The following is a 26,725-nucleotide window of genomic DNA, read 5'->3' as shown; positions in this document are numbered from 1 at the left end:
CAACTTGAAGCTGAACGACACCCTTCACAACTAAGATTGAAAGGACAACAACTTGACTTGGAAAAAATGTCCTGGAAGTACACACTGGTCCCCAATAAAGTCCTGTTCCCCTTCCCCAATAAAAATCTTTAAAAAAAAGGAATAAATCCCAGATTCTGCAAGTTTATTACCAAAGTGGGCCATAGCAGTAAGTTTCCCCCAGCAATAAAAATACAGATCCAGTGTAGTAATATACAAGCCTATGCTTCTCTGACTCTGCTTCTATAAAACAGTTCTGGCAGGAGTCCAAGCTGCCCAGGCATATGATACAAACTACATCCAACTCTAAGAAAAGGGAATTGACTTTAGGACAAGGGCCTTTCTCTTAAGAAAATATTTTTTAAAAATAACAGAAGTGATGTACTTTTCAACTCCCATTCATCTGAGTTCAGATAGCTGTTTAATACAAATGTATCAACTTTCCAATTTATATCCCAAGCAAGCAATGTTTACAATCTTTAAACATCCCTAATTATCTTTCCTAGATACAAAGAAAAACCTTCCTTGTAATTACTAGTTTCTAGTTCTTTAATTACTAGCTTCTAGGTCTTTAAATAATAAAGTCCTTATTTTAAAACTTTTTAACTTTTGTGATTTGAAAAATGTAATTTTCTTAAAACTGGCCTGGATTTGAATCTTTCTAGCAATAGGATAATTTATCATGTGAAAATTTTCTAGAACTGTATGATGTCCTAAAATTAACAAAGCATTATAGTCTCATCCCTCAAAAAACATAGAATGCTTTCACCCTATCTTCTGACAAAATCAGTCAAATGTTATTTCTTAGAAACACCTGTAACCACATGAAACTGGCTAATCTCCCCTCTTACACTCTGTGGACGAAAAGGGGCCACATACTAAACCTGACAAGCTCAAGGGAAGCCAGCATGGTGGGCCCTACAAACTCAAGAGACCGAAATTAACCACATAGGATCCTCTGAACATAAAAATTCCTCATTAAAAGTGGGTCATGGCTGGTAGTTACATCCTTGGCCTGTAGCTTTCTTGACAAAGGTCAATGTCTACGGTAAGTAGGCCTGTCTATTATCTTTTTGCATCCAAGATAACATACCCTTAGAATGTCAGAGTAATCCTTTTTCCCAGACCCCTAAAGGCAAAACCCACCACACCAGAGCCTTAGACCATAGAACCCCTCATTGTTCTCTTGTTCCCCGAATACCATCTCTATGTGCTGTACCCACCAATGTAAAAGATGAGTCCTTCCATTTTACTTTTTATCCAGTCCGATAGATTTCCCCACTTTGCTTTCTCCCACCCCCTTAATCTACCACCAAAGGATTTCATGTAACCCTGTCTCCTCCTTTGATTCTTATAAAATAAGCTGCCAAACTGCCATTCTCTAAACCATTTCCTAATCCGTTTGAGATTTTGCTTCCCAGCAATTGTTAGTTTGGCTCAAATAAACTCATTCAGGTTCTCTACAGGTTTAGACGTTTCTTAGACAACTCCCAGTGCTTACGTGTTACATCAGCAGCTATGTTATTTGTGTACTCATTAATAAAAAACATACCAAGATCTAATACACTTAATGTTTAAATGTTAAATTTATATCCTGTTTTCCAAAATATTTTCACTTATTTCAGTGGATTTTATATTCATAAAAACATCCCACCTCCACCTCCCTACAGAAAGCAAAACTTTTCCCAGAAGAGCATTAACTAATAATGAACTGTGGAGTAGTTTAAATTTGAATTTTCCCAAGATCTTTTCTTCAAAACGGGAAATTATTTGAGATGGACATAAATTACTCTTGATTTCGAGACCAGATTTTTCTATAAACTTGGTTTGAGGTCACCCTTACAACAGTCCTGTCGTCTCTCGTACTAGTCAACCCCTCCTGTAGACCATGCCTTGTGACTTGAAAAATGCCTTGGGATGCCGTTAACTACCCTCACAAACCTCAGGACTGGAATAAAATAGACCTAACAGAGCCAGCCCTCTTTCCTCTTGCTGTGCGCCACACCCCAACATGAGGTGCTTCAGTAACTCCTTGAGCTTCCACTATCAGATTGTATCCTTCTAAACTGTTCCTATTTTACCAATTCTATAAACTCAAAATGTATCTGTATTAAGAGTTTACACATACATAGCTGTCCCTTGTCTTACTCATTTAATGTGAAAATTACCAACAGATCAAAAATTAGACCAGGCACATTGAAAACACAGTTTCATTTGTAAACAATCTAATTGGAATCAAAACCACTATTTCTAACTTATTCTTTCAGTTCTGGTAAGAGAAATAGACTGAATCCAGGTTTAGATTATAGGTCAGATTTTTACCTCAGAACAATTTTTATTAGAAGTCAACTTTTTATTTTTCTTTCAAGGGAGTAGAAGAGCCATAAGTATCAGCAAAGAATGAATTATCTTTGAAGTTTCATGTATGTGCACCAGAGGTGGCTCATACTGATGATGGTCCCTTGTGATAAAGCTAATTCCTTCAGATCAAGCTATAATTATTAATTACTGAATTGACTTGTTTTCATAATAATACAGCAAAGGAAGTATTTACGGAATATATGGAGTGTCATTTGTGTACCACGTAATAATAAACATTTAGAAGCATTCAACAATGAAAGACCTAAATTTCAAGGCATAGCTCCACATACTACATATACAAGGAAGCATTAGTCAGATTTATTTTAAATAGCCATAAACAATTCCAAATATTTATTAAAACACATAAATTCAATAGAAATCCTGGAATTGTGATAATGTTCCCAATTCATTTTTATTATCTTGAATATCACCTCCTCCTTCTCCTCCAGCAGAAGAAAGTGTTAGGTCAGCAGCGGGCCTGGTCAAAGCAGCCGGGAGCCAAGTCATACCTCTCTGCCAAGTCAGACCCCTCCTCGCATGACGGAGACTAGGGCCCTTGAAATTTCCCAGAAAAGGCAGCAGACCACCAGTGCGATAAACAACTCCAGACGTAGCCATTCGCGCCTGATCTGCGCTGGGGGGCCTGCTCATCTGCCACCTCACTCAGCCAACCCCGACCCCAAAAATCGCATATATGCCTCCCTCGCTCTGCCCTGGGCGCAACGTGATGTGAACGGCCCCCATCTGTGGGAGGTGAACTTTGCCCAGGGGCGCAGAATAAAGCACTCACCTTTCCCAACCCGCCTGACTCTCTTAGCTTCATTATCTCGCCGCAAGCCTTACAAAAAGCCCAACCATAACAAAATGGAAAAAAATATTTAGGCTGATACGGGAGTAAGCAATCTAAGTAACTGTTTTCTCTCCAATAGGACTTTAGGGCTTTCTGATTTTACATGAGACAACCCTGGGAGAGAAAAACACAGAACACCTTTTTTATACACATTCAATTTTTTTACTTTATCTACCGTGTTTCCCCAAAAATAAGACCTAACCGGAAAGTAAGCCCTCACCAGAAAAATAATCCCTAGCATGATTTTTCAGGATGACATCCCCTGAACATAAGCCCTAATGCATCTTTTGGAGCAAAAATTAGTATAAGACCCGGTCTTATTTTTGGGGAAACACAGTCAGTAGAAATGACCACTTTGTTTTGGTCATTGTCCATAGTACTCTAAACTGTTTACCAATTAATCTCTCCCTCTTCTTTCAGACAAGACTTGGTGATATATGGACTTTGGCACATATCTCACTTGAAACCATACTTTACATATGTACACTTATTCCATAGTTACATGATATAGTTTTCCAAAATAATTTGAGTAATAAATTCTGGTAATTAAGTTCATTTGCAAGTAACCACCACCAGTTAATACTGTAAGAAGAATTCTACTTTCACAACTTCTCTGTTAAATTCTATAAGCATTATTCTTTTATTTGAAGGTAATTGTAGAATTCTGCTCTCAGAATTACACATTTAGGATGTTTAAATAAATACCCACACAAATTCTCATTTATACCAAGTAGCTGGTTTATATTCATATCTCATCTCAAGAGGCGATAATAACCATTTTGGGATTTATAGAAAAATAAAGAACAGTTGGTTGAAGAAGTCTAAGAAAATGGTGACTTAAAATAGCACTTATTTTCCTTGAAGTTCTCTACCCTTCCCATTCATTATAAACCAAGTTGATGTAACTGATACATTTAAATTAGGGTTAAATTACAAAATCAACCTTCAATTCAAACCCATTCCCCAAGAATTTCGTGACTTCTCTTTCCCTCAAAGCTGAGAAAAACATGTGAGGCAATGAAATTTCAAAACCTTCAGGTTTCATCCAGGTTACTTTCATGTACCTGACTCAACAGAGAACTACAATTCTACCTCTACATTTCCCAATGGAAGTACTTACCATATTTATCACCAAAGGGCTAGGCCACGTGTCCCTTGACTACGAGCACACAGCTTAAAATACAGTGTTTATTAAATGTGCACAACATTTGGGTGTAACTGGCATTTAAAAAAATTCAGTAATGACCATTACAAATAACTTATATGGACAGACTCAAAAATAACTGGTTAGCTTTAAAATAAAAAGAACCACCTTTTTAATAACATATTTGTATCTTGATAAGATCAACCAATGTGACTGTAGAGTTTAGAAATTCTTGCGTTAATTATAACAACATCGTGACAGGTTTTTCAAGGTACTTTCTAAACTCAGCAAGCCACTGGGCTCCAACTGCTCCATCCACAACACGATGATCACAACTGAGTGTAACAGACATCATGCTAGCCACATCAAATCTAGAAAAAGATAAAAACATTATTAGGTATTCTGAAATCAATCACCGGATTTTAGCCAGTACCAGTAACAAGCCCAAATACCAACTGCTACCCTATAATCCCAACCAGATAACATTATGTTCTGCCTATTCTTTATGTCCTGTATAATTGTAGCCCAAATTAATAGCTTGAAGAAACAGACCAAACAGAGAACATGGGTAGGCAAACTATAGGCCACAGGCCACATCCCACCAAATGTAGGTTTGCTGGAATTCATTTACATATGACTACTTTCACACTGTAATGCAGTATTTGCAACAGAGACCACATGACCCAGAAAGCCTAAAATATTCACTATCTGGCTCTTTGAGAAAAAAGTATGGTGACCACTGTCCTACAGTAAATAAGGTTTCCCATCTCAAACATTAATTGCATTTAGTAAAATAAGAGCTGCTGTCCTGAGAAACTTCATTCTATACTTAAGCCTGACTCTACCTGAAACTCCAATATGCCATGACAATAATTATAAAACTGAGACTCAAAAACAGGTATAATGTAAGGAAAATAAGCTTTCAACTCCCTCTCTATTTTGGCACTTACCCTTTTTCATTATCTGCTGGAACCAGTCTATCCTCTGAAGCACCAATTGCCAAAATACATGCTTGAGGTGGGTTGATAATAGCTGAGAAGTTCTTAATTCCAAACATTCCTAAATTGGAGATTGTGAAAGTGCCACCCTAGAGGAAAAAAATTAAAAATAGATGTTAATTGCTTAACATAAATCTGAAAAAATGACAAACGTTTTGTGAAAAGACCTTAAGATAATCTTTTACTTTAAGAAAGGACTCTGAACTACCATTGAAAAAAAAAAGGGGAGAAGGGGAGGAATGGAAGTAGATGAAGTGAGATTTGTTAATGAGCTTGATTGTGGTGATCATTTCACAATGTATACACACATCAAAACATCAAACTGTACACCTTAAATTTATACAATTATTTGCTAATTATAGATGAATAAAGCTGAAAGAGGAAAAAAAAAAGGCCTGAATGGAACTCTCTTTATTGAAAATATACAACCATTATAATATGGACAAAAGTCAGTTGTGTGGCTTTTGTACACTAGTTGGAAAATGTCTTATTTTCAGCTTTTGAAAGGTTAGTCAATTTTTCTTTATTTTCAGGACCTGTGTTAATGACAATACAGGGCAGAATCAAAAGGTAGAATATGCAATAAAAGCATAATGCCAACCTTAAAAATAATGTAATTCTTAACATTCAGAAGGTAAATAAATAATAGCTTACCTGGAATTCCTGTGGCTGTAGTTTACCCTCTCGTGCTTTGGTTGCTAAAGAAACAACATCATTAGCAATGGTTTCCAGTCCTTTAATATGGGCATTAAATACAATAGGTGTGATGAGTCCTGCAGGAGTACTGACAGCAACACTGATATCAACAACATGATTTCTATTTAAAAAGAAAAAAGAAAAGGAAACCTCAACAATCATCAGTATTGGTTAAGAGCTTATGTGTCACGTTAAGCAAGAATATTGATATTTACTTCAGTTTGTACTACTCCTCAGCCAGACAGGTATCTTTCCTGGTTTTCACATTCTGCTGTGTCCTCTCCTTGACTTACACTTTTAGAATGAAAAATGTGTCACTAGGTTGGTTTCACATGCAATCTCTCAACTTCCCCCCATTTGCCTCACCTAACATATGGGTGTAAGAGGAAAAAACGGCTCAGCACTCAGTGAGAATTAAACAAAAGGAACTCCATAGATTTTGAGATAAAGTGGATTGGCTGGAGTTGAGTCTGCAAGCAGAGCATGAGCAGGTGAAAGGAAGAGTGAAGGGAAAGGACTGCATTGTGGGCGAAACAGGAGTTCTCAGGATGTAGGGTGGTGGCACCTCAAAACATAAGATTCCTAATATTTTCTATGCCATGGGCATGTTTGTATTTGGGACCCTTCTCAGAATATATGTATTTTTTAACACAGAAATACTCAAGTCACCAAATAATCCTCCCTAAAAAACTAAAAACAAGTATACTGAAATTTAGTTATCAAATTATTCAAAAAATGAAATTGTGTTGTATGTGCTATTGTATTAACTCATTAATAAGAACCTGCAGCAGGTCTAATGATGGCTATAATATTAAAGTAGTGATAAGCAAAACAGTATTTTAAGATACTTGCAACAATTACAATGTGATATGAAAATTACTGATTTTTACTGGTCATCACAAGTACTATTAATACCTCTTTGATATGTTCTCTACATTTTTAACAAGAGGAAATGCTACATTTCAGTTACAGGTTAATGGAAAACACTGATTCTTTCCACCATCCACGTTCCCAGACTCCTGACTTATATCCAGTCTCCTGGGCATTTGTGTAAGGGCCCCTGGTAAAGTATTGTGTAATCAAGAAAAATTTAAAACTTCACATGAAGGAAAACTCCAGCTCTTTCTAGGCACAAACTTTAGAAGATTATGGGTACCAAATCCCAAAATATACCCAAGCTCACCAGAGTGCCCAAGCTGGCCAGAGGCAGCAGGCTTCTGCCAATTGCAAACAAAGGGACCCGCTGGAATAACACAGTATGAGACCCTTAGCGGCTACCACAGCTGGGCTCTGGCCAAGGTATCACACTGCAAATACTTTCTTAATTAAATTATGGTGTTTAGTACAATATTATTTGTTTATTGTATGGTGTTTCTATCTTGTTTAACACTAAATCCAGCAAACAGTACATGTTCCATAAATATTTGTCAAATGGCTGTATGAACAAATGGATGAAGGGCATTTGGTAAGAATTAATGAACAATTCATGGAACTTGCCCTGCTAGCTCGATCCTTTGATCTAAGTCGTGTTTTCTTTAGATATTCTTAAAAGGCTAAATATAAATTTACCCCATGACCCAACAATTCCACTCTAAGGAATCTACTGAAGAGAAATGAAAATATACGTCAACATGAATTATATGTAAATATTCATAACAACTCTCTAAAAGGTATGTCTATGTCTTGATCCCAGAATCTATCAATGTGAACCTATTTAGTAAAAATGTTTTTGCAGGTGTAATTAGGATCTTGAGATGAGATCATCCTGGTTTATCTGGGTGGGCCCTAAATCCAATGCCAAGTGTCCTTGTAAGAGACAGAAAAGACAGAAACATAGAGAAAAGGCCATGTGCAGGTGGAGGCAGAGGTTGGAGTTATGAAGCCACATGCCAAGGAATGCCTGGAGCCACCACAACTGGAACCAGCAAGAATAGTTCCTCCCCTAAAGCTCGTGGAGGGAGCACAGCCCTGCTGACATCTTGATTTCTGACTTCTGGCCTTCAGAACTATACGAGAATAAATTTTTGTTTTAAGCCACCAATTTTGTGGTAATTTATAATGGCAGCCCTAGGAAACTGTAATAGTAAGTCCCTCAGATGTTCTCCAAGAGGGGGGTGACCAAGGAAAAAGTTAGAACCAGTGGATCACTTAATATGTGTGACAAGACTGAAAAGTTTAGAATTCTCTTGGGGAGTTTCAGAAAGAATTCACGAGTACATAGAAAACTAGCCCTCTCTTAGGCAATCATTAAAATCAGGTTAGTATTCAGTGTTCTGTCAGTCATGAACAACATTTTCATAAAATATTGATTTATCCAAAATTTGTGCTATAATCAATTTGGTAGAATGATGGTGTGTGTGTGTGCGTGTGTGTGTGTACAACAAAGCTAAATCTTAACCTCTTAACCTTCTTTAATAGGAAGTCAGTCAATAAAGTAAGAGAAATGAAAAAAATCCATAAAAACAGAAAAATGTTATTTAGAAATAATGAAGGTAAATACCAGAAGAAATAAAAGTTTAAAAGTTGTGTTTCCCTTTGGGAGTGCACCTCAGATTAAAGATTGACTAGGTCACTGTAAGCCATGGAGCAATATTCTAACATATATACTATTATTTTAATAAAAATTAAGTTATTGATAATGATAATAATAATAATAATAGTAATATAAAAGAGCCACATAGTAGAAAAGGCCTGGGCTTAGAAGTCAGAATACTGATTCCGATCACAGTTCTGCTATTTACTAACATATTAACTCAGGGAAAGTTAAATTTAACTCACTGAACCTCAATTTCTTCAAACAGAAAATGTGAGTGCAATCGCCTAACTTAAGAGTATAAGGTGGTTATAAAGATTAAATGAGACATCATGCGAAAGACACCTGAGCAAAGTCACATGCCACTGTAACATTAATAAATACTGTTATATAGTTTGTTTGCAATTTTGCTTCCCCCACCAAGTTCAGCAGAACTGGTGAACAAAAACCATCTCAACCCTGCTTTGGAAGAGTCATTACCAACTTAATTATACGTATCTATATACTTATCTTCCTTTCCTGAACTCATACAAAGAACTTATAATCTTTACTAAGTAAATTTAGCACTATCTCCTAAGTAGTTTTATGTTGTTTTCAAATTGTTTTACCTATGGAAGTCACCTCTCCCTCTGTATTTCATTTCTCCTTACCCCCAATACTCCTACTTATACATGAGATAACACAAGAAACTGCTGATGGATATATACCTTCCCCAGCAATGTTATACTCACTGTCTTATAACTGTATCCAGCCAAGAAGAATTTGCTTCAGGAACTTTTAAACATGCCAAAGCGGAAGCTTTTATGATGAAGTCATTGACAGAAATTTTGCTTTTCCCTTCTAACATCTGCAAAGACAAGAAACCATTGTCGTTTCTTAAATTCTCTTCCCAAAGACTGAAACTATAATCTTGAGAAAGAAGGGAGGGTGGAGGAGGGAGGCATATACAAATGTCCTGAAGTACAAAGGATGAGAAATCAAAAGTTGTTTTTTTCCGTCTTTTTTAAATGTACGTCTCTATAGATATAAGTTTCCTGCTAAGCACTACTTTAGCTGCATCCCATACATTATGGTATATTATGTCTTCATTTTCATTTACATCAACAAAACCAAAAGTTGTTTCTTTGAAAATATCAACAAAACAACGAATGTTTAGCTAGAGTGATAAAGAAAAAAAAGATTCAAATTACTAAAACCAGAAATGAAGTAGGGGATACTACTACCGTGTTTCCCTAAAAATAAGACCTACCCAGACAATCAACTCTAATGCGGCTTTTGGAGCAAAAATTAATATAAGACCTGGTCTTATTCTACTGTAAGACCCGGTCTTTAACATCACATCACATCACACCACAATCACAATCACATCACCATCACCACCACACAACACAACACAGTAATGTAATGTAATAAATATAATAATACCGGGTTTTATATAAGACCGGGTCTTACATTAATTTTTGCTCCAAAAGACGCATTAGAGCTGATTGTCCGGCTAGGACTTATTTTCGGAGAAATAGGCTATCTACCTTATAGAAATAAAAAGGATTATAGATAATACTATGGACAGCCAGATGCCAACAAATTAGATAACCTAGATGAAATGGACAAACTCCTAGAAAGATACACACTACCAAAACTAAATAAAAAAGAAATAGAACCTCTGAATTTATCTATAATTACTAAAGAGAATGAATTGATAATAAAAAACTACCTAAACAGAAAAGCCTAGACCCAACTGGCTTTGCTGGTAAATTATGCCAAACATTTAAAGAAGAAGTAATATCAACTCTTCACAACTCTTGCAAAAAAAAAAAAAACATGGAAGAAAACACTTCCCCATTCATTTTGAGGCCAGTATTAGCCTGATACCAAAACTAGACCAAGATATCACAAAAAAAAAGGAAACAAAAATTCTACAGATCAATCTCTCTTCTGAATACAGATACAAAAATCCTCAAAACAAAATTCTAGCAAACCAAATCCAGCAATACGAAAAGGATTATTCACCATGACCAAATGGGATTTGTCCTAGAAATTCAAGGTTGCTTTAATATCTGAAAATCGATTAATGTAATAACGTCCTAACAGAATATAGGACAAAAACCACATGACCATCTCAATAGACACAGAAAAAGCATTTGACAAAATTCAACACCCCTTCAAGATAAAAACATCAACTAGTAATAGAAAGGAACTTCCTGATGATAAAATAGATCTACGAAAACTTCACTATCTATTATACTTCAGTGGTAAAAGACTTCCCCCTATGATCAAGAAGAAAACCAGGATGTCCACTCTTGCCACTTCTATTCAACATTCTATTAGATGTGCAAGGCAGAGAAGCTGGGCATTAAAAAGAAATAAAAGGCATCCAGACTAGAAAGGAAAAAGCAAAACTACCTCTATTTGCAGATGACATGACTCAGTATATAGAAAATCCTAAGAAACACACTAAAAAACAAGATTAGAGGAGAAACTATCAATATATAAGAGTCAACTGTAGCAATGAACAATTTGAAACTAAAATTTACAACAGTATTAAAAAGAATAAAACACCCAGGAATAAATTTAACAAAGAAGTGCAAAAACTTGTACTCTAAAACTGTAAAAATTGTTGAAAGGAACTAAAGAACTAAGTAAATGGAAAGACATCCCATATTCATGGAGTGGGAACACTTAATAGTGTTAAGATGGCAATACTCCTCAAATTGATCTACAGAGTCAATGAAATCCTTACCCCTATAGGAAATATCCAGAAGAGGCAAATCTATAAGACAGAAAGTAGATTAGTGGTTGCCTAGGACTGGGGAAGATGGGAGGATTGGAGCTGGGGTTACAGCTAAGAGATGTATGGTTTCATTTCGGGATGATGAAAATGTTCTAAAATTTATTGTGATGATTGTCATACAATTCCAAATATACTAAAAACCACTGAACTGTAAACTTCAAATGGGTGGATGGTATGCTATTTAATTATATCTAAATAAATTTTTAAGAGAATTAAATAAAATAATATACTGGACATATTTTTCATGCCTAAGTACCAAATAAATTTATTATAAAATGGTTTTAATATTTTGAAAATAAAAGTATGCCATCATCTTTAACCCCTGTAGCCAGTTACCAAGCTGCACTGATGCTTCACTGCTTCCTTCACTCATTCATGCATCTAATATCTGGAAGTCTACTCTACTGGGCATGTAACTCTAAAGCCTTGGATATAAAGCAGTGAAAAGAATAGGTAAAAATTCTACTCTCAGGTACCTTACATTCTAAAGGGGATGGATAGACAAGAAATAAGTGAAACATAGTATGTCACATAGTTAAGTGCTAAGGAGAAAAAGAAAGCAGGGAAAAAGAACTAAAGAGAGAACTCATCACTCACCTCACTTGGCTTCCCTTAACTTTAGAATAAGGTGACCAGAGAAAATCAGAGAAGGTTGTACTGAGTAAAATCCTTAAGGAGGAGGAGGAATGAAGCCAGGAGGATACTAAAGGAAGGTATTCCATGCAGAGGCAACAGCAAGTGTGAAGGGCCTAAAGTAGAAGTATACAGGTGGCGTGTGGCGGAACAGCAAGGCAACCACTGTGTCTGCAGCAGAGTGAGCAATTGGGAAAGTAGTAGGAGAGGAAGTCCAGAGGTTACAGACAGCCGGTATAAGGCCCTGTGTGCCACTCTAAGGAGTATGCCTTTCACTTTTCACCTCCTTGAAAATATCTTTCAGATTCTTCTCTCCTACTCCATTCTTAATGCAACCCTCTAATACAGACCCTTATCACTTCATGATTATATGACAAGTAAAAATAGTCTCGGCCATTAAGATATGCCAGTATATATCTATTAGACTAACTTTTCTTAAAATTTTGCTATCATCATGTCACTTTTACTGGTGTTTAATTCATCAAGTCCAAATTATTCTGCTTATAAATCAAGGTCTTCCCTAAACCAACAACTATGTATCCACTCTAGAGAAGGTAACTTATCTCCCCCATATTCTGTATCTATTTTGTTTTTAAAGCACTTTAACTTCATGATATTCCATCATGACAAGGAACTTCCTTCAGCTTTTTGCCAATCCAAATGCTTCCGATGCTCCATGGCTCAACCAAGTTTTCCCTATACCATTGTAAATTCCCCAACTGCTTTCAGTGGTCTCCCCTTTCTCTGAACTCCTATAACACTTAACATATATACAATGCAATCTAGCAGATGAGGGGCATTACCATAAAGAAACTGGTCTACAAATGAATATTTTTACTTTAATAAAACTTGCCCCCTCTTTTTCACATGCGTTCTCTCTTCAATTAAATCATCAATTCATGGAGGAGTTTTATGCCTTATGCTGAATTCCCAAAAGTGCCTCAGGCTAAACACTATGTAGGTGCTTGATACTTAACTATAAACACAAGTAAACACATTGCTTCTTATCTATTAAAAGACTCAAGTAGTCTCATAGAATCAGTGACTCTGCTAGGCTAAAATGGATCCATGGATCAACTTTAAACGATAAGCTTTAATCAAGGGTTAGAAGATGAAAATTCTCCAGGACAGTCTTTACAAGTTAAAATTAAGAAGACACCCATCTCCCACCATCAACTGGCATACTGTTACAAAAAATATGGGCAAAAATATCAATATTTAGTGGGGAAAAACAAGATTTTTGGAATTTATAGAGTTGGAATTTCCAGACCTTTTACCTTATTAAGTTCTTTCCGTACCAACAAAACTTCTCCCATATTGACATCAACAGAAAGGTAATAATGAGGTATGGTTTGCTTAGATTGCATTAACCGCTGTGCAATGACCTGAAATCAAAGAGATTCAAAAGTCAATTATCATAAATTGAGATGAAACCCTACCTAATTCAGGACTCTGTTTGACCCTATACCCTGCTCCCTGGTAATGCTTACCTCAAGCATTAATTACTAGATTTGGAAGATGGAGGACTACACCAGACCTTAGCCCCTTCTAATAGGATTTAATCAGAACACAGTATTTGTTTATTCCAAGTATTTAACTGGGCAAACCAAACATCTCTTAAACTAATCATCTAAGATACCCAACTAAAAAAAGTCTCTGTGTTTCAAACCATGGATGCAATAAACATGCCCTCAACAGCTTTAGTTCCAGATTTAGGTAATACACTTACTCGACGAATGTTGCTGATCGGGATATCTGTGAAGACACCTGTAGGAACTGGTGCCACTCCTGGACTTGGGGGAGGTACAGCAGCTGCTGGAGCCTATGAGAAGGGAAAAATGCTTTTAGTAACTGTGGCTCAATCTTAAAGAGCAACTGGGAACAACTACTAGTGACTCTTTTCCAGATGACAAAGTAAAAATTAAAAGGCTTACAGAAAAATAGCTATTTCTAGCCAAAGGGAGCAAAATGGACTCAGATTTGGATGTGCTTTGTTTTTAATTTTTATACTTAGAATTCTGTAATCATGTTTTAAGTGTCATTGTTCTTTGAGCCAGAATATGTTTAATGACTAGTTTATGTCAAAATAATTTTGTTTTTGCAAAATTATCTTCAGGAAAAGCAATCAAAGCTTTTCTTGAATTAAGTTGAAAAGACTGAGATAAATATAAACAAGGTAATTCATTTTCCTGAATAGTGTTAAGAAAAAACAATGACAAATCTTTCATTTTGAAGTAAACGTCTAAATAACTAAATCATTTTTCTTACTTTTAGCTTATTATCTTAGCACCTTAACCAATCAAACAGAAGTTGGCTATGTGAATTTAATCCCTATGTGGATTATTAACCAAATAAAACTCAAACCCTAATTAACCAACTTCCAAGCATGCTTTTAAAAACAGGGCTTGAATGAAAAGGAGAGGATGCATTAGAAAAAATTTAGTATCACTACTCAAAAAACCCCAATTTGGAATGCATGTCGATGTAATATAACATCTTTGCTTTTGCAGATGAATGACATCACATTTATATCTATATATTGTCAGCCAGTGAAATTAGACAAAAGAAAACATTCATAAATAATGTATGTTTCATTCATAAATAATGTATGAAAGGGTCTAACAGGCTGGACAAAGCACTTTGCAGGGACAAATTGGGGGGAAAAGCCAAATGTAACTCACAGGAGCAGCTTTAGAAGGCACAAAAGAGTCGATGTCCTTCTTGATGATTCTGCCTTCTGGTCCTGTTCCTGGAAGAGATACATAAATACCACACAGATGAGAGCCTACTGCTGAGTCCTCAGAGAGACCCACACTGTGATCGGGAAGTGCAAGTTCCTAAGGGTTCTCTACCAAAGACCCTCGGAAGGAACCAATGCCTTAATCCTGCCCCTTAAAGTTCTCCCTGAAAATACTAGCTTTTGTCAATTATTCATTTTAATTCACACAAGGTTGATCTTGTTTGATCTGCAGTGGTACTTTTCTTTTTAACTATAGCAAGTATCCTCTTTCAAAGTTTTATCTAATTAAGTTGTACTTTATTTTTTTATAATATCTTTTTTACATTTAAATCGGGAAATGCCAGCATAAGGATAATGCTAAATACAATTTATACCTCTAAGAGGAATTCTAGGTTCCTTCTCCTGGTTAGCTCAAAAAAACCCTTTCTGAACCCTAAAATAGATCTCATTTGGGTCTACCTTCATTTGATCATAAAGAATTCCCTTTGTACAGAGTTGACAGACATAACAATTTAGATAAATCAGGCAAGTCAATTTTTTTACCCCAAAACAGCATGAATAACTCTTAATTGTAATGATCTCATCTTTAGAATCATTCATTCCTTACGTGGTCTCCATTTTTCATAGCTTTCTCACAGTAGCTGAGGCTCCAAACTGGCCTGTGTTAGAGACTCTGAAGGAAATGAGTACAACGCCACACATGAGAAAACGTCTTCAAAGTTCTCTCAATAGGCTTAATTTCATTTACAATTTCCTTCCTCCTCCCATCCACAATCTCTTAGGTTTAACTTCAGACCCAAGTAGATAATCCTGAACCTGAATTCTAAGGAGATTCAGAATTTAGTTATTAAAATACCTTTTACACTGGCCCACTTCTAGAAAAAATTTGATCAAATTGATTCATCTTCCCCCAAGGCAGACTTTTAAAAGGATTCTCGTTGTATGCAGTTCGTCCCAACTCCTTTCCTTCATTATGAAAACTGAGTTGGCTAGGACTGTGTTTATCCTCACCAGGAGCTCTAGAACAGAGGTAGCAGTACCCCTATTAGATTCCCCTCCTTTACAAAAGACAGAAACCATAACCTCCCCTTAAACCAAGGCTGATTTGGATACTGCAACCCCTCAAAAGGAGGATCGCTACAGTAGTACCACCTGCCTTATGCTAACTTTCAGCCACCAATAAGAATTTCCTATTACCATGTTTCCCCGAAAATAAGACCTACCCCAAAAATAAGCCCGTTAAGATCATCAGCCAGATGGACGCATTTAGTACGTTATCATGATGTTCCAGAAGATGACATGACTGTATTTGAATAAACGTAGATTGTTGTATATGAACAAATAAGACATCTCCTGAAAATACGCCCTAATGCGTCTTTTGAAGCAAAAATTAATATAAAACTCGGTCTTATTTTCAGGGAAGTAAAGTATAAAACCCGGTCTTATTTTCAGGGAAACCCAGTAGGAGTTAGTTGATATCTTTAAAATTCTTTTGCCTATATCCCTAAGAAGTTACAACAGGCCATCATAAAGCAATGTGGTAAAAAGGGAATACTAGCCTAGGAGTAAAAAATGTAGGGTTTTTGTCAAACATAAACTAGACAGATTAACTATAGTCACTTAACCTCATCTGGTCTTCAGCCTCAGCTGTAGGATAGAAATTATACTACCAGCCCTGCTCGCAGGAATGTTGAGGATGAAATGGAATAGTGATGAAATTGACAGTTATAAAATCAGTCACGGGGATGTCAAGTACAGCAAGGGAATATAGTCAATAATATTGTAATAACTACGGTGTCAGATGGGTGCTAGATTTATGGGGTGATCACTTCATAAGTTATGTATCAATAAATGTCTAGTAACTAAGTTGCACACCTGAAACTAATATAACATTGTCAATTGCAATTGAAAAATTTAAGAAAAAATTTTAAATAGGATAATGATGTGCAAGTGCCCTGCATCAAAGCAATACAAGACATAACGTGGGTAGCTTTGAGACAAGTCAAATTCTGAACATTAGGATTCAGGATTTAAAGTTTTTTCCCAACTGAGGGTTGCTAGATGGGGGGGCTGGGATAAGGGGGGAGGTGAGGGGATTAGAAAGCAGTCAGTAACCACAAGATGGCCACGGGGACACTACAGTCAATTTGAAGAATGTAATCAATAATGTAGTGAAGATTTTGTAGGGTATCCGATGGTTATTACAAGTGTGGGATGCTACTACCATATCGGGGTAGAAGTCAAGGATGTTGCTAAACATCCAACAATGCATAGGACACACACCACCACCCTCCCAAACAATTATCTGGTCAAAAACGTCAATAGTGCCACAGTTGAGAAATTCTATACTAGACCCATTCTCCTATCACTCATTTTCAAGTCCTCTCTTGAACCCCTACCTTCCCAAAGTGATACCTCTATGTCTATGCTTTTCTTCATAGCAAAGCTTCCTGAATGAGTTGTCCAAATGCTATCTTATCTCTTCTTCATCCATTTTTCACTTTTCAACCTATCCAGACTGGCTTCCATCACACCTTTCTTTTGAAATTACTGTTGCCAAGTCCCCATATCTAATCTTTGACTAAGTTCTGTTGATTCTATGTCAAAAATGTATCTAGAAGCTATCCATTTCTTTCCACTTCCACTCTCACCGCAGCTGTCTAACCCACCATGATTGGATCCAGAAACAGAACCTTAACAGATGCCTTGGCTTTCATTTAATCTATCTGCAAAGAGTAGCCAAAATGATCTTTTAAAAATATTATGTTATTTCCTCATTTTAATCTTTCAGTGGCTTCCTTTTGTACTTGAAATCAAATTCAAATTCTATCACTACCATGACCTGTAAAGTCCTACATGTTCTCACCCCTTTATTCCTTTCCAACCTCATCTCCTACCACTAGACCCTTCTCCCTATGCTCCATTATCATGGGCCACTTTTATGTTCCTCAAATATACCAAGCTCTTTCCCACTTCAGAATGTGTACTACTAGTCTCTCTGTCCCAAATTCTTTTTCCCCAGTTTTTCACATGGTTGGCTCATAGTTGACTCTTTCTTATCTTCCGGGTCAGATCAAATGTCACTTCATCAGAAAGATCTTCCCCAACCACTCTGTCTAAAAACAGTTGTGACTGCACATATATTCACCCTGTAACTCACTAATATATCATCTGGTTTATTTCTTTTTTAGCATTCAAATAATCTTATTTAATAATAAAGTTGTTATTATCATTATAGCTAATACCTATATATGCTTTCTATGTGCAGGTACTATTTATTAACTTATTTAATGAATACTTATTTAATAATACCTCACAACCTATAAGGTATTATTTGCATATACAGATGAAGAAACTGAGACACAAAAGGTCACATAGCTAGTGTACGGCAGAACTGGGGTTCAAATCCAAGCATTCCAGTAAGAGTCCATACTTGTAACTACTATACTATACTCCCTTTCTGTTCATTTAATTTTTTTGTTGGTAGTATCACCATCTGAAACTGAAATCTTGTGTCTTATGAGCAAATGTTGACTGCATAGAAAAACCTCAATGAGTGTTTGTTTAAATAATAAATGAATCACCTAACTCTAACTGTATAATAAGAATACTGGGATTTCCCCACTTATATCTTTATTAAGATTGCTAAATACATAATAAATGGTCCTTCTTTATCTGTCTAAATTCTCAGATGTAATTATTAACCCAATCCCTTCTCTCCTTAAAATGTATTCCAACTTACATTGCTGTCCCCAATTCTAATCACAGATATATAAAGTATGGTAATATACTAATGAACTAGCATTAAGATGGAAAAAAGGATCTTCCAACATTACAAGAATCCTCTGAGGTCCAAAAATTTATAACATCCCATTCTTGTGTTTTTGGAGATGGGTTTGACTTCTAACCACATAACAAGATTGCAGACATGATAACCAGCACTTAGTTCCCACAGCTAGACAATTGGGGAAATAACCACTATTTTCTCCAGTAATTAAGAATGGCAGAATATCAAAACAGAAGGCAACATAGGGTAGTTGGAAGAATACAGGCTTTAGAACTAAACAAATCTAGATTTAAATTGTAACTTTATTACTTAATAAAAAGGGAAATACCTTAAGAGTCTATTTTCTTATCCAAAAAATTGGGAATGCTGATTCTTACTTCAAAGTGTGTTACAAATTTAGTGTGGTATTACATGACTAGCACATATCATGTTTCCCTGAAAATAAGACCTAGCCGGACCATGAGTTCTAATGTGTCTTTTGGAGTAAAAATTAATATAAGACCCAGTCTTATATGATATCATATAAAACCCACTCTTATATTATAGTAAAAGAAGACCGGTCTTATATTAATTTTTGCTCCAAAAGACACATTAGAGTTGATGGTCCGGCTAGGTCTTATTTTCGGGGAAACACAGTAGTTGTACTTGCTGGTCTTAAGGAAGAAGCTCAATAAAATTTTAGCTTTACAACTCCATTCCATAGAAAAAAGACTTACCTTTTACTTGTGTAAGGTCAATCCCTTTCTCTGCTGCCAATTTCTTTGCAAGAGGGCTAACAAACAACCTTCCCTTTGGTCCAGCAGGAGTAGCTGAGCGGGTGGCTGACGGTGTATGGGCTACAGGTTGGGGAGGTGGAGTAACAGGGGCCACCTTTTTAAGAAAGTTACAGATTGTTAATTCACCACTGCAGAGATTGGTCTGAAAGATCAGGAGTTTACATTTTATTAAGTCAAACGTATAGTAATTAAATAACCTTCACCTTTTTTCCTAAGATCATAATGCACATTTTCCCTACCTAGCCAACATAATATAGCTATGTGAATAATAGCAATACTTCATGTCAAAGACAGAACGTCATCTTACTCCGTAACATAGAGAGGCATAGAATTTAATATTTACATCACCAATGTAGTTTTTGTTTTTACTAACCTAATTTCAAAATAATAATTTATTCCATCTTGAAAGTACCTTAAGAAATAAACCAACACTACTACTTGCCAGCTATCCATGAATGTATAGCAGTCAGAAATCAAGTTTTCTCTGAAGAAATGTATACCTAAACTATCGATGATTCTGGCATTTGCAGAAGCCTTGTTTTAGTGTTATCAGTGCTTGGAGTTGGTACACATTCATGTTATAGGTATAGTATATAGTGTCAGACTAAATTCTATGCAAAACAAGCCATGTTATGCTAAGGTTCAAATGTATTACAAATATAAGGCTGATCCACCTTATGTGAATACCAAGAGGGTCAACAGTAACAAAGATAACATAGTAAATTCTATTAAAAATGGGGAACAAAGCACTACCTTCTATATGCATATCTACACCTAAAGCAGAAAAGGAATGTCATCTCAACTTTTTTCTCAGCAGGACTCAAGACAGCAAGAAAAAAAAGAAAGCTACAAGGATCAAATTATTTACTGGGTGAATGGTGCAGTGCCACACAACCTGTAGGTGTCCACAAATGTTAACTGACTATCTCCTTTCTTATTCATAGAATCTTAGAGCTGGAAGGAACCCAGAATATTATCTAATCTAATCACTTCATTTAGAAAGGAATAAAATAAGAGTTCCTTCAATTATAAAAGCATACCTACCGGGGGTGGGGTAGGTGGTAGTGCTTGTGGTTTTAAATCAGTTACTTCAGTTGGCCTATAGTCAGCAAATGCTGGTATATCTGCCTCTTTTTCTACAATGATACAGAGTGGCGTTCCGAGAGGGACATCTCTTGTGCCTTCTGGGATCAAGATTTTTGCCAGGTAACCTTCTTCTTGTACTTCAAAACCTTTAATAGAAAGAAAAACCATTATGGAACTTAATGGATTCCACTATCCCACCAAACTCAAAGCACAGTTTTAAGTAAAAGGCTCTTCTTCAAACTAGCTGTATAACCTTTTGCAAGCTATTTCACCTGTGTCTCAGCTTCTTTATCTACAAAATGGGGATGATAATAGTACCTACCTCACAGGGATGTTATGAAAATTAAATGAATTAATATTTTTCAAGTACTTAGAAACAGTACCAGGTACAAAGTAAACACTAAATAAATATCTATTAAATAAAAGTGTAAGAGATTACAGATAGTGTTAGTTCTAAACATTTTCCTAAAAACACCTCCAAGGGCAGTCCCTATGCAGACAAGACTCCAAGATGTCACCAATTGTACTGTTAAAGATCAGAACCACATGGATGTTAAATAAAGGGAGCTACTAGGCTCGATAGTGATGTGGGATTACACCCCTCAAAGCATCTTTGGAGTTTTTCAAAGATGTTACATTTGGAATTACATCGAATATTTTAATGTAAAGGAATATAGCATTATTAGGATTTCTATGGTGTTGACAACTAACATTTTACTCCGCTGCTATTTTTCTTACAAGGAACTCAAAACATGAAGGGTTGCAAAAGTAAAACTAAAGTTGTCATGCAGAGGACAACTTTTACCTTCTAGATCTTCGCTTTCTGTGGCATTGTGCCTCTCCCTGATGAACACATCTTTGATGAATCCTTCTATTTCCCAACTGAGAAATAATATCCGATAAAAGATATGCTTAGAAAGAAAGGACTCCAACGACACAACAGGGTTTAAAGAGTCTGACCAAGGTAATACTTCTCTAGTGACTACAGTCTGTAGAATACCAGCCTCTACAGTAATATTGGTATTCGAAGCAGATACCGGTATGCAAAGCAGATCTACTGTCATCAAGGTTTTTTGTTCGTTTCTTTCTTTTTAACAAATAGAACCCTTTCTTCTGATAAAATATTATGGGGGTAAAGCACAACATGCAAAAAGATAAAAGGAGTTGTTGCCCTGGTGGAAGTGAGGGAGGGGGACAGGACACATTAGAGCCCTGCTCCTTAAGTCCTCCTTTGCCCCAAGATGCCATCAAGGAATCACTGGGTTTCAAACCAACGTTTTCATGATTTCAGAACACAATCTGAAAACACCCACTGCAGAGGATGCCCAGAATCTCCCACTGCCTCTTTGTGGACTGGCCAGAAAAGAAATATATTTACCTATAAATACCTATAAACAGTAACACAAATATATGATTGTCTATGTGGGTTTTGTTCAGAACATAACAATCAATTAGAAAAGAAATACATGGAAATATGATACCTAAATCAGTATATATATACACATATCAGTCATTCTCAAACTATGAAAATAATCTAAATCCTAGTTTGTTTTCCCTCAAGTTCATCTTAAATTTTTTGGTATTTCTTGCCTTACAAGTTATTTTCTCTTTTTCTCACTTGTCTACTTTAGAGAATGGCAGTTCTGATATAGCTACTCAGTAACATAAGGCTAACCTCTGGCTTAAAAATAATCTCTAAGTTGACATATCCTTGATTCAATGAAAAGTGCAGTATAGAACTGACAAATCCGACCACGTGCACTTTTGTTATGAAATATCCTATTCCAGGAAATGAATCCCAAGAATTAAAATGTTTTATGTTATCACTCACTCATTATAGGATAGGGCGGCAATCCTCTTCCCTCATTGGAAAAGTCAGTGTCTCAACCATTAAGAGTTGAAGAAATCTCACCTATAGTGGCCTTGTCAGTCTCTATCTCTGCCAATAAGTCTCCTTCACTTAGCTTCTCACCCACTTTTTTTTCCCATCTCTGAACTGTGCCCATGGTCATGGTGGGAGAGAGGGCAGGAAGAACCACCTGTAGAAACAAAAATTATTGCTTAATACTAGGAAGCCTTGGATACAATGAGACTCAGGCAAGCTTAGTTTTATGGAATGAAAGCGACTATGACAATCCAAATTCCCATCTGCCTGAAACCCCCATAACAGCAAAAGCTCAGTGTGCAATAGTGTCCCACCAGTTAAATCATCCTTCAAATCTTAAGCCTTTATAGTATCAGCGATACTCTGACCCACCTCCCAAAGTTAAAAGCAATGTGCCGATGGGAAAGATTTCTTTCTAGACAGTCAAAACGAACTCTTCAATGTCCAAGCAAAGATCCTCTTTTCATCTTTTTTTAACAGTTAGATTAAGCTAGAATTTTTCATTTTCACAGAATGATCTTGGTCCACACTATTCCATTAAAATTTTGCTGTGCCTATATTAGCATCTACCTTTCTACTCAGAGGAAACATCATTTCTCCCAAACTTCCCAGACACATTTCAAAAATAAAAAAACTAATATTAAAGAACTGTTCTTTACAATACTCACTTCCACCTCAATACAATCTAAACACCATATTGGCTGATCTAAATGTAAAATTGCTTTCTTATTTATATGGCTTGTGTGCTTACTGAAATTGGATGCTTACTTATTATAGGTTTTGTTTGCTGTCTTCTAAGTCATTTGTGTCTAATTAACAATAGGATTATATTGAGAGAAAAAAATCATTTCAACTGATGTCTCAGGAAGGGGGGAAAAAGTAAAACGAAATTCAGAACTCTAATTAAAAATTTTTAAAAAATGTTTTTCTCGTTCAGAATTTGTCATCTTCATCTACTCTTTAAAATTAGTGGGGCTGGGATAAAGAAAATGTGGTACATATATACAATGGAATACTACTAAGCCATAAAAAAGATGAAATATTGCCATTTGTGACAGCATGGATGGATCTTAAAAGTATTATGCTAAGTAAAATAAGTCAGATAAAAAAGAACAAGAACTATATGATTTCACTCATATGTGGAACATAAAACAAAAGCAACAAATAAAACAAACAACCAAAAAAAACAAACTCTTACAGACAACAGAATGGTGGTTACCAGAAGGAAGAGGGGAGGGGGAGGACGAAGAGTTAGTAAAGGGGGTCAAAGACAAGGTGACAGTAGGAGACTAGACTTCGGGTGGTGAACACATAATATACAGATGTTGTGTTATAAAGTTGTACACTCGAAATTTATATAATCCTATTAACCAATGTTATCCCAATAAATCTAATAATAATAAAAAACCCTCACACAAAAAAATTAGTGGAGCTGGTAACTCTATACAGTATCTTAAAGGATAATTAAGACACACCCCTAACACTTGCGTACAAAACCGCAGGCATAAAATGGAAAGAAATGAAGTAAGCCTTATGAAGTAAGACCGAATTTGCTGAACAGGATGAAATAAATGTGTGAACTGAACACTAGGCAAAACTTCATTATGAGTGAATGTTAATAATAGACCATGGAGTAGAACATTATGTCCAAAGGAAAAAAAAGGATTCCTATACAGAAATTTCTACAAATTAAGTGAAGTTAAAGTTCTAGTCTTAAACCTTTAGAAAAAGGCTACACGGTTTTTATACATTTCCAGTATCTTAACTACACATGGGATAACCCTAATAGTTAATAAATTGATTTAGTTTCTTAGAAACTGATTTAGTTAATAGAATCAACTGTGATTGTTGCCTTCAGCTTTGCTACAATGCTATTTTATATCTTTATTGTCAGTTTTCTCATTTAATACTACTGGACTTCACCCACTCTTAGAAAAGAGAATACCACATGTCAAAGGAAAACACCAATTGGGGACTTTCATTCAATAGACAGCGCTATGTCTACTAAAAGCTCTATATAGGGAGTATAAATGTGCTGCTAGTATGAAGATTATTATTAGCTTGTATTTAGATCTAAGTTATAAAGGAACTGTCCAAGTTCACACACCTGGAAATAACAACTAGGAATAAAAGTTATCAATTTTCTTGTTTAAATTTCTATTTACTTTCAAATGACAAGAGGTAGCCATATTTAATGCCACTTTCCAGAATGTCATAAGTTAAAAACTAATGAATAAATAATAAATTTTCTAGAGCAAACACCCAGAGGCTGAGCCTCACCTGCATGTGAGTGGGATATGAGCTACCAGGAGCCTGAGCAGAAGGTGTAGGTGGCGAAGCAGCAGCAGCAGGGGTTGGTGCTGGGGCTGCTTGTGGGGTAGGTGCTGCTGAGGAATCCAATGTGTAATTTTTAAAGGCCTCAATATCCTCAGGTCTAAGGAAGAGAAAAAATGCATAAGTACAAGGGGGTTTATAAAGCAGATTTAGCCCCTACAGAAGTAGTCTTAGGAGCCTTTAACTCCTAATTTCTCAATTCTGGAGTTTTTCAAATTTTTCAAAATCACCTAAGTTCCAAAAATTAACAGGGTACTACTCACTTTTCAACTGTGATACAGATGACTGATCCAACCGGAACATCCCTGGTACCTTCAGCAACGAGTATCTTTGCCATGTAACACTCTTCCATGCTCTCAAATCCAACGGTGGCTTTATCCGTTTCAACCTTTTAACACAAAAGTAGGCGCTTAGCCTTGCGCTCCCAGTATGAAGATTATTATTAGCTTGTGTTTAGAATCATAGTTTCGTGAAGATAAAGCCTCTATCACAGATATGAAAGAAAGAAATTATTTTTTTAAATCTTATCTAAAAATCAGTTTGGCTAGCTGCTGACAGCTTACCTAACCAATCTTCTTTAACATCAAGTTGTAAAAAACATCTAAGTTTCTTACTCAAAAGGAATAACTACCCACTCAGAAAGTTAATGCTCAGGCGGTGTAAATAATAAACCAGTCCCTTCTAACTCATTTGCATATTTTAAAACAACTTACCTCCGCAATTAGTTCACCCTCATTGATTTTGTCCCCCTCCTTTTTTTCCCAACGGGCTATGGTGCCTGCCTGCATTGTGGGGGAAAGAGAGGGCAATGGAACCTGGAGGAGAAAAAGAAGAAACGCGAAATTTTAAAAGGGCTACTTACCTCTCAGTCTGGTTTAATGTTTCATTCAATTCAATTTAATTTAATGCAAAGAGTTTGAGCTCCATAACACGCTGGGCCCTGGGGATATAAAAGGAGTTCCAGCCACCAGCTCTCCAGTGACAGGCTTCCCGCTCCACAGTCCTGTGGGTCTGACAGAGCGCGTACCTTAGCAGATATCCACAGACAGCCCCAGGTTTGGAGTTCTTTTTTCAAAGGAATTGATCAAGAGAGGGAACTCAAGAGCTATAGCAAAGTTGGGTATCGGAAAAGGGACAATGCATATACTGGGAGGGGGTTGGAGGATTACTGAGGCCTCTGGGGGAAGATCCGAGGCCAAGAAGTCGGCCCTGAAGGACAACGGGGTCCCGCGAAGGACAGGTCTGGGTCTCACCTTCTGATGAGGGGGAAGACTGTAACAGCGACGGCCAGGAGATCGCAAAAGCTGCTGCAGGAAGCGAGTCCGCTGTATGGCCCACGAGCTGGAGCGCCAGCCGCAGAGTGCCCGGACTCTGCCATACCCTGTGGTAGAGCTGTTGCAACGAGCCGGAGCTGGACCAACCCGCGGGGTCACGCACGGTGCTCCGGGTTCCTCCCGTACCGCCGTCCACCGAGGCCTGAATCCTGACGTGGGGGCCGCATTCTGGGCCCGTCGCGCACAGACGCGCCACATAGTGCCAACGACCCCCACACCCCAAAACCAACGCCTTCTCCGAAGTGACCTCTCCAAGAGCAGTGCGGCGTTGCCGTCAGCCACGCCGCGCAGCCGCACGTTGTCGTAAAACCGGCTCCAAAGATTTACCCCACCCCCGGCCCGGACCAGAAACGTTTGGAACACAGGCTCTTCTATTGAGTCGAGGGGAAAGGGTGGCCCAAAACGGGTAGGGGCGGCTACTTTGGAGCCACGAGGGTAGGGGCATTTCAGCAGGCGCACGTTTGGGAGAACTAAGACGCTGAGCGGAGGAGAAGGTGGTAGGGTCCTAAGAGAGGCATCTAAACTTAGGACCGGGCCCTACAGAGGTGAAGGGCACGGCAAAAGGGCGGGGCCTAAAAAGGCGGTGCGAGTCAGGCTAACCCGCGTAGGGGTCTGAGACGGTGAGCGTGAGGGGCGTGGCCAAGTTTTAAAAAACTGGGAAGGGAGCCTGAGGACCCGCTGAGCCTTAGACTAAGGGGCGGGGTTTGGAGCGCTCCTCTCGCGAAGCGAGCGAGGAACCGCCCGAGGTGGTGGGTGTAG

General features: G+C 37.1%; 1 protein-coding gene across 1 annotated transcript; it reads right to left on the bottom strand.

Moving 5' to 3' along the window:
* Window positions 1–182: 182 nt before the first annotated feature.
* Window positions 183–26,503, bottom strand: DLAT (dihydrolipoamide S-acetyltransferase). Its single transcript, XM_033121828.1, has 14 exons — window positions 25,886–26,503; window positions 25,346–25,447; window positions 24,896–25,020; window positions 24,579–24,732; window positions 22,326–22,452; window positions 20,372–20,559; window positions 19,268–19,421; window positions 14,706–14,773; window positions 13,754–13,846; window positions 13,302–13,409; window positions 9,332–9,447; window positions 6,026–6,188; window positions 5,324–5,460; window positions 183–4,744 (listed from the first exon to the last, which is right to left on the bottom strand). The coding sequence occupies exons 1-14, from the start codon at window positions 26,162–26,164 to the stop codon at window positions 4,615–4,617; spliced, it is 1,944 nt and encodes a 647-aa protein (XP_032977719.1). The 5' UTR covers window positions 26,165–26,503; the 3' UTR covers window positions 183–4,614.
* Window positions 26,504–26,725: the final 222 nt, after the last annotated feature.

Source organism: Rhinolophus ferrumequinum, chromosome 11, assembly GCF_004115265.2.
Source record: "Rhinolophus ferrumequinum isolate MPI-CBG mRhiFer1 chromosome 11, mRhiFer1_v1.p, whole genome shotgun sequence".
NCBI classification, from domain to species: Eukaryota; Metazoa; Chordata; class Mammalia; order Chiroptera; family Rhinolophidae; genus Rhinolophus; species Rhinolophus ferrumequinum.
Note: the sequence above shows the minus strand (reverse complement) of the source record. Positions and strands in the feature narration are given on the sequence as shown.